Genomic DNA, 18,192 nt, shown 5'->3' with positions numbered 1-18,192 from the left:
CAACTTTTCGATTTACCTCCTCACAGATAGTTATGGGACCGACTGTGTGGAAGCGTTGAGGTGGCAGATTCCACCTTTTTGTTGAAGAAGAATGGAACATATATGCCTCCCGAGACATAGTTGAATTGGTTATGACGAAACAGATTTGCAGAAATAAATAAAGGTCGAATCTCGACGAAGTCGAGGTAATGTCCTCCTCGTAGTGGCTAACTGCAGTTTCTCGATTTATCTCTTCACATATAATTATAGAACTGACCGTGTGAGATTGCTGAAATGACGGATTCCATCTTTTGTTGAAGAGTGGTACATGCACGAGTCAATCATGTATTAGTGATCAATTGTCAGGACCCCATTCGATACTAGCTCTCCCATAGTTGCTCGGACATAGCAACTTTCTTACACAGAGGGATCAAAGATTTTCTTCGATCTCAATCAACAATAATTTTTGCCAATCACAACTATTGCACCATGTTGTCCAAAATCACTCCTGCTGAGATGGTCGAGACAAAGGGCGATATCTGGCCAATGACTTAATCACATCAAATGGAGGACTTCATTGTTGCCACCTTTAGCACCCAACCTCACTTCACTCGATCAACCGACTCTCAACTCTCCATAAGTGTGGCGGACTAAGTGGTATATACGATAGCTTGCGTGGTTAACATACCAATTCATGTGGATTTTTCTTTTCGTTGGCTATATAAGATTCGATAACAATATGTAAATATGTCTTTTTATTTTTATATGTCGAAGCCACTCTTCTCTCTTGAGCTGACTTAATTGTCAGGGGAATCACATCAACCACGTCAATAGCTAATGCATTTTGATTCGTAGAAGATTGAGGATTAATTGGTCGAAGGATAAATATACCTATGGATCCGAGAAGAAAGGAGGAAGAGAGAAAGATCCATTATTAACCATAGTCATCAATTCCAATCAATAACAATTAGACATTTATTATACATTCTTCTCCATCATATTAAAAAAATTATTTTTGTAGCGTACCTAAATATTAAGGGTTCGATTTTTATTATAACACACTATATTTTTTTAATGATATGAAAAATCTAAATGTTGGATTGCTGAGCCATCCACCACTTATGTAAGATCGGATGGATCATCTTTAAAATTAATCAATTTAAAAATTTAAATATTTAAATTATAAAATAAATAAATAAACTATCTTTATAGCATACTCATAGGTTTATTTTCTCTAGTATATATTTGCTGTATAAAGTATATATTTACACGTAGGTCATTAAGCACATTAACACTGGTTAATTAAAACAAAAGCAAGTATTTTACACGAAATTAAATTAATAGAAAGAAAGCGCACCTTCTTCATAAAGCGCTGGCTGCGAGTGGGCCGCGAAGAGACGCTCTTGGCTGCTTCCACAAGGACCAATAGCGAAATAGTAAATAAAATAGAAACAGATAAAAAAAAATCGCCTTTATGATTATCATCCCCAACATTCAAACATCATGGCAGTCTCCATAAACGCTAGCATCTCAAGCAGTACGATTCCTCCTCGTCACTGCCACTTCCAGCTAATAAATATTCCCATCAAGCGCATCGTTTCGCCTCGCTTCTTCCATCGTCTCCCCATCTCGAGGTCCGCCAGGTACGCCTGAGACAACTTTAATCTCTCTCTCTCTCTCTCTCCGTTTCTCATCGATCTCCGGCGATTATTTGATTGCGCGATCTGGTTGCAGGTGCAGCAGATCCGGCGGCGTCGCTAGCAATCGGATCGGTGGACGATCAGCTTCGTTGGACTTGGAGATGGACGAGCAGCGGATCGGCTCCGGGAAGATGGTCTTCCAGCCGATCCTCGAGGCCGGTGTCTTTCGGTTCGATTGCTCGGCGAGCGACCGATCTGCGGCGTTCCCCAGCCTTTCGTTCGCTGATCCGCAAGCTAGGGAGAAATCCATTGAGGCTCAGCTGCTTCCTGAGTTCGTTCCCGCCTTCGAGCGATGTGACGGCCAGCAGACCGTCACGATTCAGGTGCGTTGCGTGGATGGCTACGATCACAAGTAACGAGTAGGTTATAGCTAATGAGGGCGATGCAGTGTGCTCCAAGAATACTTGCAACACTCTAGAGAGCTTAACAAGTGCGAAACGCCGCAATATTTTGCAACATGGTTGTGCAAGAAAATCTGTTGTGATGCTATATCCTGAGTTCATTCAAAGACATGCTCTATATCTCCTTTTTGCTATTTTCTGGCGTAGATTATTATCTTCTATGATAGCTGCGAATCACTTAGCCTGGTATTTGGTGACGATGGGGGAATGTTTTCTTGTTACATTTAAGCATCCTTTTCTACCAACTCTAAACCGCAAACTTTGTAGATGCTAGGACATTGTATTATCTATTTTAGGCACTACAGTATAGAAGATTTCTCGTTTATTGTGGCAGTTTCCTTCTGGGACATCATTCTATGGAACTGGAGAAGTCAGTGGGCCTCTTGAAAGAACAGGGAAACGGGTAATTTTCTTAATTAGTTGCCGATTGTATGCTTTGAATCATGGGGAGTAACCTCCATTTGGCATCCCAGATATTTACATGGAACACTGATGCGTGGGGTTTTGGTCCTGGAACTACATCCTTGTATCAATCTCACCCTTGGGTTTTGGCTGTTCTGCCAGATGGAAAGGCATTTGGTATTCTTGCTGACACCACACGCCGTTGTGAGGTCATCAAATGTTCCTGTGGTTGATCTTTAATTAAGTTTGGTTATTTATGCTTATGATGACTAATTAATTAGCTGTTTTTTAAATGCTTTATTTAACAGATTGACTTACGGATAGCCGCTATTGTGAAGTTTGTATCTGCTGCAGTTTATCCTATCATTACTTTTGGACCCTGCAATTCACCAACTGAAGTTCTGATGTCACTTTCTCATGCAATTGGTGATTTTCTCTTTCCATTTTTATTTTCTTCTTCCTAGTTTCTAGTAATTAGTTTTGAACTTTCATTCTAGTGTGCTAAAGTTGGACAAAAAGCCCAACCATATCTTTGTTTGTCTGATTGAATGCTGAAATTTGAAATTAATTCTTGGTAAATTTAACATGCTTAATTCTAAATAGGAAAATGTGATGCAAATTTATTCTTGTCTCAATACTTTTTATGATGATCATAAATGGAGTCTTGTCTTTGCCATATTCCAGTAATTGTACTTTAAGAAGCATTTGTGAGCATCACAAGTACTTTAAATATATGATTATTTGATAGTGGGTAGAGAAAAAGATTCCAATGATATCATCCATTTATTATTTGTGAGCATCACAAGTACTTTAAATATATGCTTATTTGATAGCAAAATTTAAGACATTCCATTTATTATTTTTCAATACCAAAAAGAATTCTATGCAACATTTAGGTTATAATTTTGGCTCAATTACTCAAACTCAGATACACCTCATACTTGTGTTGACCTGACACAACACAAGTAGAAACCAGGGTCATCTGAAGAGAAACAGGAAGAAGAAAATGACCAACGAGAAGCTTATCTGCCGCTTCTTGGGTCTTAGCAGGCTGCTTGCTGTGGGGGAGGAATGAGAGTTTGATAGTTGTCTCGTAAATAGGGAGGGGAGTTTGATGACATTGTTCGTGGAGGCTTTGGCATCAATGGGAAAGAAAGAAGGGGGAGGGAGAAGGGAGTGTGGGTAGTGTCATGGGAATGTGGTGGGGGATTTGCCGATTAGGTTATCCATTAGGGAAAATTTTAAAAGACCTAGAACTTCAGGCCTTTTTAAAAATGCTCCTCTAAGGTTTAGAAACGACAAGAGACCAAGAGGTTTGCACTTAAATCCCTTGAATTTTTTGGTTGATTGGGATCTCTTTCAGTCTTTAACATAGTATGCAAGCTAGTTCCTCATCTATAGCGATGTTGGGACTAAGGGTACATGGTAATGACAACAGGAAGTTAGGAGTGGGTATAATTTCACCTCTTACTTCCACATCTTCAAATGTGAGGGTTTAAATATGGTAAATACCAAGATGTTCTCTACCTAACTATCTTGGCATATTAGGTTGGATCTTTTTTTTGTAATGTTTCTTTGTTTATTTCTTGGCAATAGCATTGAGTTAGCCAATGCCAAATGCAAGGTGAAGGCTTTCCAATGATGGGATAGACAAATAAGATTTCTTTCTGTTCTTATTCCCCATTCATCTTCAATTCTTCATGTTTCCTTAGTGAAAACGCTCTGCCTCCCACTTCTGCTTCATTGTTATTTTTGTTCTCTTGTGTGCATAAGCATGTTATCGTTGTGCATAAACACAATGTTTGGACAGCCACTCAATGACCATTGATTCAGTTTCATGTTAATTGTATATGATTTTTCAATTTACATTCGTTGAATATTTTTCAAATTCATGTTGGTTGAATGTGACTTTCCACTTCTTAGATACCTAAATGCTGTAGTTTAGAGTTTCCATTGCTATATTTTCTGTGACATGTGATATTGTCTGTACAAGCACAAATTAGAACATGCAAGAGACTTGTTGGTCCTGCTATAATTTTGTTTTTCCTTACGAGGAAAAGGAAGGCCAAAGGCCTAACTTAATTTTCAATCTTACTTCAACTGATTTATTTACAAATTTAGGAACCATTTTCATGCCACCAAAATGGTCACTTGGTTATCATCAATGTCGGTGGAGCTATGAATCAGCTGAGAAAGTTAATGAGGTACAAGCCATTTGCTAACCTTGTAAATTATTTCTTACATCTTCACTATATATATTTTGGTTAATTTCTTATGCCATTTAATTAAGAATAGGCCTTCAACTACTCCTTTACAAAATGGTATTTAGGAGAAAGAATTTTTACCTTGGCATATTTGTATACCAGCAAAAGTTTATTTGCTAATATGTACTAACATTTTCTTGTGGGTCTTGCATTTTACAGATCACTAGAACATTTCGAGACAAAGGAATACCTTGTGATGTTATATGGATGGACATTGACTACATGGATGGTTTTCGGTGTTTCACATTTGACAAAGTAAGTGTCCTCCTGCTAGTCATTGGTTGGGTATGTGGTTTTTTCTTGTGAAGACCACTCATCAATTCTTTAGATTATTTTCCCCCTTAAATAGAGGTTTACTTGAGTCACACCCAGCTATTCAGATTAGGTACAAAATCTTTTTAACCACATTCTCAATAACTAGCTATTCTTATCTTTCAATACATCAAATGTGCCATGGTCCTTAACTTATTGGATCAACAAGATTAAAAAGTCAAAAGATGCACCGATTGGATATTGAGTTCATAGTTATTGAAAGCAAATGGATGTATGAGCATTTATGTTCATCTAACTTGCTTGAGCAATTTGTTGTTTGTACTTGTAATTCAATGGTAAATCTCCGTGTTAGGATTCCAAAATTCAGAATAGACAACACACAAAATACAGAATTGTATTAGGGTTAACACAAATAATCTGGTAAAGAAAACTCTCTCCACCAACTATCTCTCTCTACCAACCAAAGTCAATGCTTTCTTCTGACAATAATTTTTAGATCTCTTCCCTCTCTAACTTCCCACAAACTTATAACCACACATACTCTACAACATGCTAACATAACTGCCACAAAGATATAACTGACTCTAAAACATAAACTACCACTATATATTAATTCTGTTCAGGCACCTTTTTGTTTTGTCCCTCCTGGAATATACAAGCCATGTTTTGGGCTTATTTCTCTCATGATCCAACATGTTTCACCCATGATCAGCACCTAGCCCACATCTGGAACTTGGTTCCTATCATTACCACCTGCTGCAGCTCTAGCCTTGTCCTCAAGGCTAAAATAAGGAAATTGAATTCTAAGAGTGAAATCATCCTCCCACATTGTGTTAATCATGCTCTTTCCCTTCCATTTGACTAGCCATTGACGAATCACTTCACCATTATGAACAATGCCTCTACTAGCAATCACATATTCTGGTCCCACATCATCTTCTAGTGCTACCTTCAGTCCACTGGGTAGATTTGCTTGCACATTGTACTCTCCAATAGCTTTCTTAGAGTCACAAATTTTGTTAGAACCCCATCCTGTTGTTGTACTGGTTCTGCCCGTTTGGAAAGATTGATCTAATTTCTTCTGAATTGAATTAGGCCCTGTATATGGTCGAAAACTACCCAAACCAGCACTGCCTTGGCTGAAATTGCTCCATAACCTCTCCTTCCCTAATGTCTTTTGTGGGATCTCCCCTTCCTCTAGCAATTCCTCTTCAACATTCTTTGCCATGCACATTAACTGCCCTCTAGACAGTGGATTCAATGTTCGAACTCTTCTTCTGATATGAGGTTGTAATCCACTCATGAAATAGCCAATATATTGCTCTTCTGGAAGATGCGGAATTTGCGAACAAATCAATTCAAAAGCTTCAATAAATTCTTTCATATTTCCAGTATGTTTTAATGCTGCCAATTCTTCAAAAGGATTCTCATGTCTACACCTTCCATAATGGGCTATGAGAGCGCGTTTAAGTTTTTCCAAGTTAGATTAACTTCGGTCTCCTTAAGAAGATTAAACTAATGAATTGTAGTGCCTTTCATACTTACATGTGCCAACTTGACCTTATCTTCATCAGAAGTATTCTGGACTTCAAAATGAATTTCAGCCTAAGTAATCCACGCTACAGGATCCCAACCATCAAACATTAGTAATTCCACTTTCTTAACAGACATCCTGTACTCTTCCAATTGATCACCTTGTTGTTTTTGAGACTCAGATTGAGAGGACTGATCAGCACAAGTGGATGCCCCCTTCAATGGTGTTGCTTCAACCCTTGTTCCTAATTGTATGCTGATCTCTTGTAAAAGAGAATAATGTTGTTGTATTTCAAACATCAATCGTTGCATAATACCTCTCATTTCCTCCATATTTCCTTCTTGCGTCACCATCCTCTCTTCCAAAACATTAACCCTATCCGACATCTTTGGCATTCCTTATTAGCATACAACTCCTTACATCCGGTAGGTAGGACCAATGTTAGGATTCTAAAATTCAGAATAGAGGAACTCACGCAATACAGAATTGTATTAGGGTTAACATAAACAATCTGGTAAAGAAAACTCTCTCCACCAGCCAAAGTCAATGCTTTCGCCAAAGCCAATGCTTTCTTCCGACAATAATTCGTAGATCCCTTCTCCTCTAACTTCCCACAAACTTATAACCACACATACTCTAAAACATGCTAACATAACTGCCACAAAGATATAACTGACTCTAAAACATAATACCACTATATATTAATTCTATTCAGGCCCCTTTTTGTTTTGTCCCTCCTGGAATATACAAGCCATGTTTTGGGCTTGTTTCCCTCATGATCCAACATTTTTCACCCATGATCCAACACCTGGTCCACATCTGGAACTTGGTTCCTATCATACTGAAATTAGTACATCATCACTTAATTTTTATGGCTGATGATCTTATTCTCCTCATGCACACATTATAACTTCTCTATTCATATGTCCAGGAACACTTTTCTGATCCAGAATCTATGGTAAATGATCTTCATGCAAGGGGCTTCAAGGCAATCTGGATGCTTGATCCTGGGATTAAAAAGGAAGATGGTTATTTTGTCTATGAAAGTGGGTCTGAAAATAATGTGTGGATTAAAAAAGCAGATGGGGAGCCTTTTGTTGGTAAGGTTCTTAACTCATTTGATTTCTGATCAAGTTCTCTGAATGGTGGTCATCTTGATATCTATTGCCACCCAAGGTGAGGTGTGGCCTGGTCCTTGTGTGTTCCCTGATTTCACACAACAAAGCACGCGTTTGTGGTGGGCCAATTTAGTGAAGGACTTCGTATCCAATGGAGTTGATGGTATTTGGAATGATATGAATGAGCCTGCTGTATTTAAAGTAAGTTTCTTGAAATAAAAGTTCAATCTTTCTGCCCCCTCATTTGCTAAAGACGTGACCATATTCAGACTGTAACAAAAACAATGCCGGAGAGTAACATACACAGAGGAGATCCTGAGTTTGGTGGCTGTCAAAATCACTTTCACTATCACAATGTAATTTCAAGTATCCTCCTTTTTGTTTTTTTTCCTATTTTAGTTTATAGGTAAAGGGATCCATTTTGGTGATTATACACTTCATTATCATAATTAGAGGTATGAGGTAAGATTTCAATTTTTGCAGGTTTATGGCATGTTGATGGCAAGATCAACTCAAGAAGGAATGAAAATGGCGAATAGCAACAAAAGGCCATTTGTGCTCACAAGAGCTGGGTTTATAGGAAGTCAACGTTATGCTGCAACATGGACGGGTGATAACTTATCAAACTGGGAACACCTACATATGAGCCTTTCAATGGTTCTTCAATTGGTGAGTCATTTTTTAAAAAATATTGTGGGATTAATAATAGTTGTTATTTAGATGGCTGAATTTGCAGAGACCATCGACAAATTTGCATCTACTTTACTAAACTTTGAACATTTGTTTTTTATTTCCCAATGCTACTTCTGAGTTGCGGCGAGTATATTCTGAAGTTATGGCATTCAGCCATAACTACCAAAATTAATAACATGGGAGTAGATTTCTGTAATCTGTGCTTACCCTCTGCCTCAAATTTGTCCTTCAGGGGCTTAGTGGACAGCCATATTCTGGACCAGATATTGGTGGATTTGCTGGTAATGCTACTCCAAAACTCTTTGGTAGGTGGATGGGACTTGCTTCATTTTTTCCATTTTGTCGTGGCCACTCTGAAAAGAGAACTGCAGACCATGAACCATGGTCTTTTGGAGTAGAGGTATGGTATATGTTTATCTCATTAAGCATGCAATATATTACATAGACTCAATGTGGTTTCTAGGTTTCCTTTTCAACTACGACCTAAACCTTGTGATGACATTCCCTTTTTTTAGATTGGCATTTCAAATTTGTCTTTTTGGCCATTGTTTTCATTGATGCAGAAGCATATTGGTTGGTACCATGTCAATTTCATCTAGTTTGAATTATCATCGTAAATTTTCTCAGTGATTCTAATATCTTTAGCAAGTACTTCATTACAAAATTGGAAGTAGATGTCAAAAATGAAGGTTCATCAGGGATCTGTTAAAACTACAAATTCATGCTAGCTTTAGCAATTACCCTGAATTTTTTTCCCTTATAGTGTTGAGGCATATATGAAAGAACGTGTCCAGATTTCTGCCCTGTGTTATGCTTTCAAAAAAAAAAAACTGTCTCAATGAAGTTGATTGAGAAAACCATAATAATAGTTACTTGTTTTAAGACTGGTATAGTTCTGTTGAGAAGTCCTGTAGAGGAGCAGATTAATAACTGCGAACCATGTCATAAATCCCATTGTAGGTTTACCCAAAATAAAGTTCCTTTTTGAGTTTGACAGTCCTGGCACAATCCAAAGTTCTTTTCTTTGAAGAGTCTCGTTTTTGTTAGCATGGATGTGTTGTGTGGTAATTATAGTTAATGTACTTACAGCTAACCTGTGTTTATTTGAGGATGGATCTGATACACTACCCTATTATTTGTTACAACAGTTTAACCTCTTAATGTGTCAATAAAACTATTCAAGGCATTCTAAACCTTTTTGTTAGCAAAACAATTATTAATGAAAACACTAAATGTCGTAAATTAACTTCATTAGATTTACTAAGTTACATCATAGTCAATCCTTCTAGCCCAGTTGATTGGACCTTGATTTGACCATTGCAAGGCTCACTCTTTATCCTTTAAAACACCCAAGATTCTTGTTTAATGGAGAAGTTTATATGCTTTCAGAGTAGTTCCACTCCTATGAACACATATTTAATTATGATAGTTTTGAATTTACTTTTTTCAATAGTGAAGATGCCACAACGTGCAATGGATATCAAAACTGAATATTTTGAATAATTCATCAAGAAATAAGAAATGTAAATTGAAATTTCCAGCTTGTCTTTATTGCAATAAGATTAGTGGGGGCATTTCTAACATTATGATGTTGCCTAGTGTGAAGAAATATGTCGTCTTGCTTTGCTTAGGCGGTATCGGTTGTTACCTCATATATATACTCTTTTCTATTTGGCTCATACAAAAGGAACTCCAGTCACAGCTCCTGTCTTTTTTGCTGGTAAGAATCTCTGCCAAAACTTTGTAGATATGGAAATTGATGCATCAGAGTTTCATTTTGGTTAGCACATGCAGATTCAACAGATGCACAATTGAGGAATGTTGAAAATTCATTTTTGTTAGGGCCACTGTTGATTTGTGCAAGGTAAACGTAGCATTTCTTATCAAGTGAATTGAATTACATCTTCCCCACTACATAGTGCACTTAAAGTATTCTTCCTTAAGATGGTAGAAAGACTTCCTCAGCAGCACACTTCATGGAGAACAAATCTCCATGATACAAAACTAGGTTTGGCCTTAATACCAATTGACATAGCATGGAGAACAAATCTCACATAGCAAATACTCACATAGAAGTGAAATTTCAGTCGTTTGTTTTTATTTTATGTTATTTTGTGTTATACAATTCCTTTAGTTTGTGGGTTATTTTCCCCAAACCCTAAGGGTAATGAAAAGAACTATAGATTTGGAGTGTTAATTATGCTCAGATCTCTGATAAATGCAAATTTATTGTGAAAACCTCTTCAATTGTAGCTAATATCTTCTTATGAATAATTCCAATTTTCAGCAACTTCTGGAGAAAAGACATTTATCTATTACAGAAATGGTGCAATTTGATTTATTTTTTTAACCTCCAGTATTATGAGAAAGCAAAGAGACACGTCTGAGATAGGAAAAAAAATCAAATTATTCAAATAAAGCGGTGAAGATGAAGTTTGTACATAGAACAATTCCTTTTGTCATTTGTTGATTTTAGTATTTATCCAAAGGTTACATTAATGGGTTCAATATTGCGAGTCAATCATACAGTACTAAACTTAACAAACATATAATGAATAATTTATCAAAACTGCACTATTAGTTTTCTTGTATTAGAATGTCTGTGTATGACTATATTTTTTAAAGAAATGAAAGCCTTGAGTCACTGTCTTTTTTGCTTATGATTTGTTCTTCTCCTTTGAGTCAGCACTATGCCAGATCAAGGGTCGCATGAATGTGCATATATCATGCCAAAAGGAATCTGGCAACGTTTTGATTTCAATGATTCACACCCAGTATGTTTATTAAAAACTAAATGATCTGGTTCATCCTAATGACTCATTCATTCTTATGCTAATGTTACTTTCTTCTTTCTAATGTCAGGATCTTCCATCTTTGTACTTGCGAGGTGGATCAATACTTCCTGTGGGTCAGCCTGTACAATATGTTGGTGAAACAAACCCCACAGATGAACTTTCACTTCTTATTTCTTTAGATGAAAATGGTACCCTTCCAACTCAAATATTTTTCTCTTTTAATCAAGAGCAATAATTACTCTAATATTGAAGAAAATCTTGATCTGGTTGACTCCAAATTTTTTTTGTACATTTGTCAAAAATCAACTGAGCATCACTGAAGATATGAGACAGTTTTGCACCACAAATACAACTTTAATGTGCTTACAAAAAACTTTCTTCAGTATTTTGATCAAAATTCTCAAACACAAGAATAAAATGAACAATCAGATTGGTCTTCTGGCTAAACCATGGCATCTTCTTAGACATGTAATTCTGTGTACTAGTATGCTATTAAATACAGTTATACATAGTCATCACCCTTGACTATATTTCTTCAGGTAAAGCTGAAGGTGTTCTATACGAAGATGATGGTGATGGGTATGGATACACCCAAGGCAATTATCTCTTGACATATTATTCTGCAGAAATCGATTCTTCAAACTTGATGGTTAAAGTTTCAAAATCTGAAGGGTCATACAGGAGGCCAAAACGGCCTCTGCTTGTAAAATTATTGCTTGGAGGAGGTGCTATGGTAAATCATTCCTTGCAACAATATGATTGAACCTCTTGATTTTAAAGTTATGCGACAAGCTTATTTCCTTTGCCATTGTTTTCAGATTGATGCACAAGGCATTGATGGAGAGGAACTGCACATGGAAATTCCTTCAGAATCTCAAGTGCTTAAATTGGTATCAGCTAGTGAAGATTGGTACAGAAAACAAATGGGTAATTCTCTTACCATCTATGAGAACGTCACTAAATCATTGTACAAGTTTTACTCAGTTATCTGATAGTTAATGGGAACTTTTATTAGAAATTAAACATAATGGCTAATGAACTTAATGTAGATTGACTCTACCAGAACATGCATTAGCGGTTGCATTTTAGTCATCTAATGTCCAAAATTGTTACTTGTTATGGTTGCAAATGTCAATTAGTATTAGTCTTTGCAACTAAAACATGTCATTTCAGTTGCCAATCGATATTGATACTAGGACTGCATGGGTAAATGTTGCTTAGTCATTTGTGCCAATACAATTTCGATGGTACCAACAGAGACATGATTTGTCTTGGTCAGCTCTGTCTAGAGTCGACTGGAATAGGAAAATTGTCTTTTTATGACTTCCTTTGATAACGTCTGTCAACCACGTGGAGTAGAAAGGTAGAATTGGGAAAAGGAAGTACCCATTTTTGTTTTATTCTAACTTAGTAGGAAGATTCTTTTTTCATGATTTTTTTTTGTTTTGTTATGGAGAGGAGATGAAACACTAAAATAAGAGGGGAAGGAAAGAGGAGATGCACTGTCAGAAGCACAGCACACAGATGGAGCGACAGTAGCAAGAGGAGCAATGCAAGAGTCAAAGAAAGCGAGATGAATTCATATCTTGTACTTGCACCTATAGGTGTTCACATTTTGATTGTATTAGTCCAACTCCAACTTGAAGTGGGTTAATTAAGATATATCTAAGAGTATTATTTAATTTGGTATTAGTAAAAAATTAGAAGATTAATCTCAATAGGATGCTTACTAGAACTAATACTCTGATGCAAGACATTCATTTTGGTATTTGGAAGATATAATCATTAGTTAAGATGGTTATTATAATTTTATAATTTCTTATTCTAAAATTTTAATTTCAATTAGCTTTGTAGTTGCTGTAGGTTTATATTTGTAAGGAAATAAGCTCTGTAAAGATTGTAGGATTAAAATTCATTCAGTTCTTCTTGAAACAATTTGAAGTGTTCTAAGTGTTTGCATGTAGGATTAAAATTCATTCAGTTCTTCTTGAAACAATTTGAAGTGTGCTAAGTGTTTGCATGATATGGTACCAAAATTATACTATTCTATCTAGAAACCTAGATCACGACACAGAATGACCTTTTAAATCTTGGTTAAAAGTTGATTGATAGTCATAGGCATCTACTATGTCACTGTCCTTTTCTTTTCAAATTTATAATATGGCACCAAAATCATACTATTCTGGCTAACCTGACTACAACACAGAATGACCTTTTAAATCTTGGTTAAAATTTGTTTGATAGTCACAGGCATCGGTTATGATGCTGTCCTTTTCTTTTCAACCAAGCATGTATTCTACTGAAGAAAATGTCTAATTCTATATTTATAATGTGGGTTAGTCTAGTCAAATTAGCCTAACTGATATTTAAGAAATGTGAAATGAGCATTGCATTTGTGGGATTAAATCTTTTGAATGTGATAATTACACTATAATTGCTCTTAACTCTTTCCATTCAGTTCCTCGAAGCCTAGAACTAGTGAACAGCGCTAGTGGTCATGAATCTAAATTATAACCAATACAAAGATTTAAGAGTAGTCAGACTTGCTTAAATAGGCACCCTAAAACAATTTCTTTTTAAACATAAAATGCCAAGGGCCTAAACTATAGATACAATAATGATGAGAGGTTACCTAAAAAGCTATTAATTAATTTATTTTTTGTTAAATCATTCATATTCTAATTGGCGCTCAAAGTGTTTCTGGGTGAATTGCAACAATTTTATGTCATTCAGATCCTAAATTGTGATTGAGATGTACCCAATTTATTGAGCATTGATCTATACAGAAAACGCCAAGAATATCCCAGGTGAAGATGGATTTACTGGTCAGAAGGGATTCGAGCTCTCAAAGACTCCTGTGGAGCTGAAAAGTGGTGACTGGGCCTTGAAGGTGGTGCCTTGGATTGGTGGACGAATTTTATCTATGAATCATCTTCCTTCAGGTAAACAGTTACATTTATGCTTCAAAATAACCAATAGCACTCTTTGTTTTATTGATATTGCATTTTTGAAACTAGCATCTGTTTACCGCTAATGTTCTGAAAATCGGACTTGAGATTGAATCAGTAAGGCTAATTGGTCAACCGCTCAACTTTTCGAACTGTCGAACCATCAAATCAGTTGACCTGGAAATGTTGTCATAAATATCTTTAGATATTTCAAATACATAATCCTTAACTTATGCCCAGCAAATATATTAAAGTCATCATCTCCACAATATATACATTTGCGATGAGCAATGTGTTGTGCAACTTGCTTGGGAAGTGGCCGTGGAAGACAACTTTGCGTCAGAGACTTGGTTTCGTAGCAGACGCCTGATGAAGCAGTCACACTTGGTGGAGGGAACGAGACAAAACTGAACAAAACAGAGATTTGACTTTGATATCACAATGTAATATCAAAATGGATATCAAAACTCACAATCTTTGATATCGGAATTGACACACATGGAGGGATAAATATCTCAACAGACAAATTAATGATTTGAAAAGCAAGACTGGAAATTTTTATTAAACTCAAAAAGTTTAACTTTAAGAAGAGGTGGGGATTCCCTTGTGCAAAACGAAAGAAGACTGCTCCTAAAAACAAGATCTAGGTGGCCTGGCTTGATAACAAATGAAACTTAACAATCTCATTAAATTTAAATAAAAAATTTTCAAATAAAAGCCTTGGGTTATGCTCTAAATTTTAAACTGCTTCATCCAGTTTAATACTGTGATTATTAATAATTTTGAATATTTGCATTAGAGATTAAATGATGAACATGTTGATTTATCATTGAGATGCAAAGGGCAAGATCTTCTTATTTCAGTGCAACATAATTTAAACCTATTGCTGAAAATTGACTAGAATAACAAAGAGTATTAGTACAATCTGGAAACCTTAAGGGGATAATCGGGCACACAATGTTCTCTAAACAGAAAGGTTTTTGTGATTTCCCTTTACTTTTTCTTTTCCTTTTAGAGCAGAGGATAAGCTCCTCAGACTATACACCAAAGCACTTTTCTCCTCCAAACAATATAATTTTTTTTGTAAGATCATGTATGGCCCCAAATAGTCTGGCCATGGCTGCTTGTTATCATTGAGGATGGCCTGCCCCATGTTTTAGGGGAAGAAATGAATCTTTTTATCTAATATTTAAAGGGGATGTTACCCTTTCAGTTTAAGATTCAATTTGGAAACCGGGAAAATAATAATAGTAAGTAAATGATGAAAGTCCAAAATGTCAAGTTGATCTCACATGCAGCGTAAATCTTTGCGCTTACATGTTAGAATCTTGAATACAAACTGTATTTATGGATAATTTGAGGGTAAGCAATTATATTTTTTATGGTTATTTTAGGTACACAGTGGCTGCACAGCCGAGTTGAAATTGATGGATATGAAGAATATAGCGGTATTGAATACCGGTCTGCTGGCTGCTCAGAGGAATATAAAGTTATCAGGTAGGATTATCTTACAATTTTCTGTAAAAGATAGCTTCTCAAACTTGCTATTCAGGAAATCTTTAGCAACTGCTATGATTTTTTTTTCTCTGAAAAAAAAACAGTTAATTATATGTTTCTTTCAACATGAATCCAATTTCAATAATCACATTGACAGAAATGTTATATTTCTTTAGGAGGGATCTTGAGCAATCTGGAGAGGAAGAATCACTTAGCATGGAAGGGGATATTGGTGGAGGATTGATCATCCAACGGATAATATCTATTGTTAAAAGAAATCCTAAAGTTCTACGTGTCGATTCAAGCATCATTGCACGCAATGTTGGAGCCGGTTCTGGTGGATTCTCACGGTAATTTTTCTCCAACCTTTCAGTCATGAGTATCATCAACAGCAAATAAAATATTATCATTCATGTCTTATGTTGACATGAACTCACCTACCAAATTTTGGGGCGGGATAAGCAATACACAAGTGATAGGTTCTTTATCCACTTCGTATACTTATTCCTTCTGAAAACTAGACCTACCAAATGTTCAGCTCCAAATTGCCAATTGTAGGCTTCAGAGCTTCAACCTTGGCTACGAGGTGAAAAGTGAAGACACCATTATCATCTAGCTGTACTTGTCCTACCTTTTTGGGTTTGCTATTACGAAAACTGCATACCAAAAATGTAACTTAAACAGGTTGTGTTATTTCAGGGATACCGAAACTAACTGACGCAGTATGCTAGATATTTGACCTTCAATTCTGTTTGGTTACTCAGTGATATTGTGCGTACTTAATCTGGATAAATATTGTATATAACCAAGTGTTCCTCTTGTAACCGGAGTCTAATCCTTTTATTTATTATTAGTAATTTATGTTTTTAATTTGGTCAATTGCCTCAATTTTTTCTTATGTTTTTGAAGGTTGGTTTGTCTGAGGATTCATCCAACATTCACGCTTTTGCATCCCACTGAAGTTCACATTGCATTCACTTCCATTGATGGTTCCAAGCATGAAATCTTCGACGGATCTCAAGAACTGTCATTTGAGGGGAATGATCGCCCCAATGGTATCTAATTTCTCACTTCTCAGATACTACATAAAGATTTCGTCCTATCCTTTTCCTCAACTGTGATACATTTACAAATATTGCTTTTTTTCTGAAACAATTGCTACACTCTTTGTAGCATTGATAAATTTCCATATTGACTTTATTTGTTTTACCAGGTGAATGGATGCTGGTGGACAGGTGTGCAGGACTGGCTTTAGTCAACCGTTTTGATCTCCATCAGGTGAACAAATGTATGGTGGAATGGGGATCTGGAACAGTCAACTTAGAGCTGTGGTCTGAGGAGAGGCCTGTTTCTATAGACACTCCTTTGGAAATTTGCCATGAATATGAGGTCAGGCAACTCTCATGACTTCGAGACTACTTTTTTTTGCACAAAAGCAACTTAAAACTATAATGTATATAATTCAAGCCCGTGGACGGCCCATCTTGGTAGAGGAACGCAACTAGACATATTTTTCCTTAAATTTTTATGCCACGCTGCCATTTCATTAAGCGCCATTATTAATCACTCTTTAATGTGTCGCTTTCTGATGCTACCAAAAAAATTTTAAATTAGAATTACACGGCAATTAGAATTATAATTCAAGCAATTTATAGAGTTATTAGATTGCTAGAAATAGAAGTTTCCACTAAATAGTCATCTTTAAAGTGTTTTGTTTGCAACGCGCAGTTATAGTTTGGTATATCTACAAATAATGATATAACTTCTCACCAGTTCATCTGTTGTTATGCTATAATGAAATTTTAGACATGCTACATCGTCATCCGATAAATATATGTTTTTTATTTGAATTTACAAAGTCAAAAGTGATAATTAATGGTTTTTGAATGCCGGCCTTATAGGGTATATGACCAATAGTTTAAAGAAAGATCTTTCTTTGTAAGTAAAGATATTCTTTTATTCCTCTTGCCAGTCAAAATAACCTCCATCTCCTCCCAGTAGAAAATGGGTATTGATGCAAACTCAGAAAGTGACAGCGGTGTTGTAGATAAAAATTCCTTAGAAATTAATTGAATTTTTGATAAACTAAATTATGGTGTAAAACCCCCTATTGTTTCATTATTTCATAGTTCGTCTCATATCTTATCTTTTCCATATTGTTAATTCTTCACGTTTCAATCACTTCAATCACTCAAACTTATCTCATTGGATAGATTTAGCCTTTTAGTCCGGGCGATCTTAGTGCTTTGATTCAAGTTGTTAATATTATTATTTAAATATGTAATTTCAAACAAAATCAGTATAATTTAGTCAGTCAACTTAGATGGATTTGATCGATGGAGTAAACTATTTTTTCAAGGGCAAAAAGTCAAATAAATTATATTTCTTTTACCAAAACCCGGCCACCGAAATTGACTCCACAAAGTTATCTTCTCGCTGTGCAGTTCATTAGGACAAAAAGTCTTAGATTTATTTTTCAAATTCCAAAAATCTCCCCGTAAATTTACATATTCAAAATTTGAAATGACTTTCTCTAGTCCCAACGTGCGGAAGTCCATTCGCCCGTAAAACCCAAATTCACGTAGCGT

General features: G+C 35.9%; 1 protein-coding gene across 1 annotated transcript; it reads left to right on the top strand.

Annotated features, from left to right (window-relative positions):
- Nucleotides 1–1,482: 1,482 nt before the first annotated feature.
- LOC141833209 (uncharacterized) lies at nucleotides 1,483–17,176 on the top strand. Its single transcript, XM_074720596.1, has 23 exons — nucleotides 1,483–1,622; nucleotides 1,714–2,002; nucleotides 2,415–2,483; nucleotides 2,554–2,691; nucleotides 2,791–2,908; nucleotides 4,604–4,686; nucleotides 4,906–5,001; nucleotides 7,485–7,653; nucleotides 7,730–7,872; nucleotides 7,941–8,027; nucleotides 8,155–8,340; nucleotides 8,597–8,764; nucleotides 9,964–10,084; nucleotides 10,159–10,228; nucleotides 11,051–11,138; nucleotides 11,227–11,347; nucleotides 11,699–11,892; nucleotides 11,978–12,086; nucleotides 13,946–14,101; nucleotides 15,502–15,604; nucleotides 15,781–15,954; nucleotides 16,514–16,659; nucleotides 16,818–17,176. Exons 1-23 carry the CDS (start codon nucleotides 1,483–1,485, stop codon nucleotides 17,009–17,011), a joined length of 3,162 nt encoding a protein of 1,053 aa, XP_074576697.1. The 3' UTR covers nucleotides 17,012–17,176.
- The last annotated feature ends 1,016 nt before the right edge of the window (nucleotides 17,177–18,192 follow it).

The sequence above is a fragment of the Curcuma longa genome, chromosome 1, assembly GCF_044706935.1.
Source record: "Curcuma longa cultivar G26 ecotype Majalengka, Jawa Barat chromosome 1, ITB_CL_G26_1.1, whole genome shotgun sequence".
Taxonomy (NCBI): Eukaryota; Viridiplantae; Streptophyta; class Magnoliopsida; order Zingiberales; family Zingiberaceae; genus Curcuma; species Curcuma longa.
This window is presented reverse-complemented; position numbering and strand designations above follow the sequence as displayed.

Coding starts and splice junctions, on each gene's coding strand:
- LOC141833209 (XM_074720596.1), top strand. CDS start 1,483: ATGGCAGTCTCCATAAACGCTAGCATCTCAAGCAGTACGATTCCTCCT. Junction 11,139..11,226: donor ATTTCAATGATTCACACCCA/GTATGTTTATTA, acceptor TTCTAATGTCAG/GATCTTCCATCTTTGTACTT. Junction 15,605..15,780: donor GAGGAATATAAAGTTATCAG/GTAGGATTATCT, acceptor ATATTTCTTTAG/GAGGGATCTTGAGCAATCTG.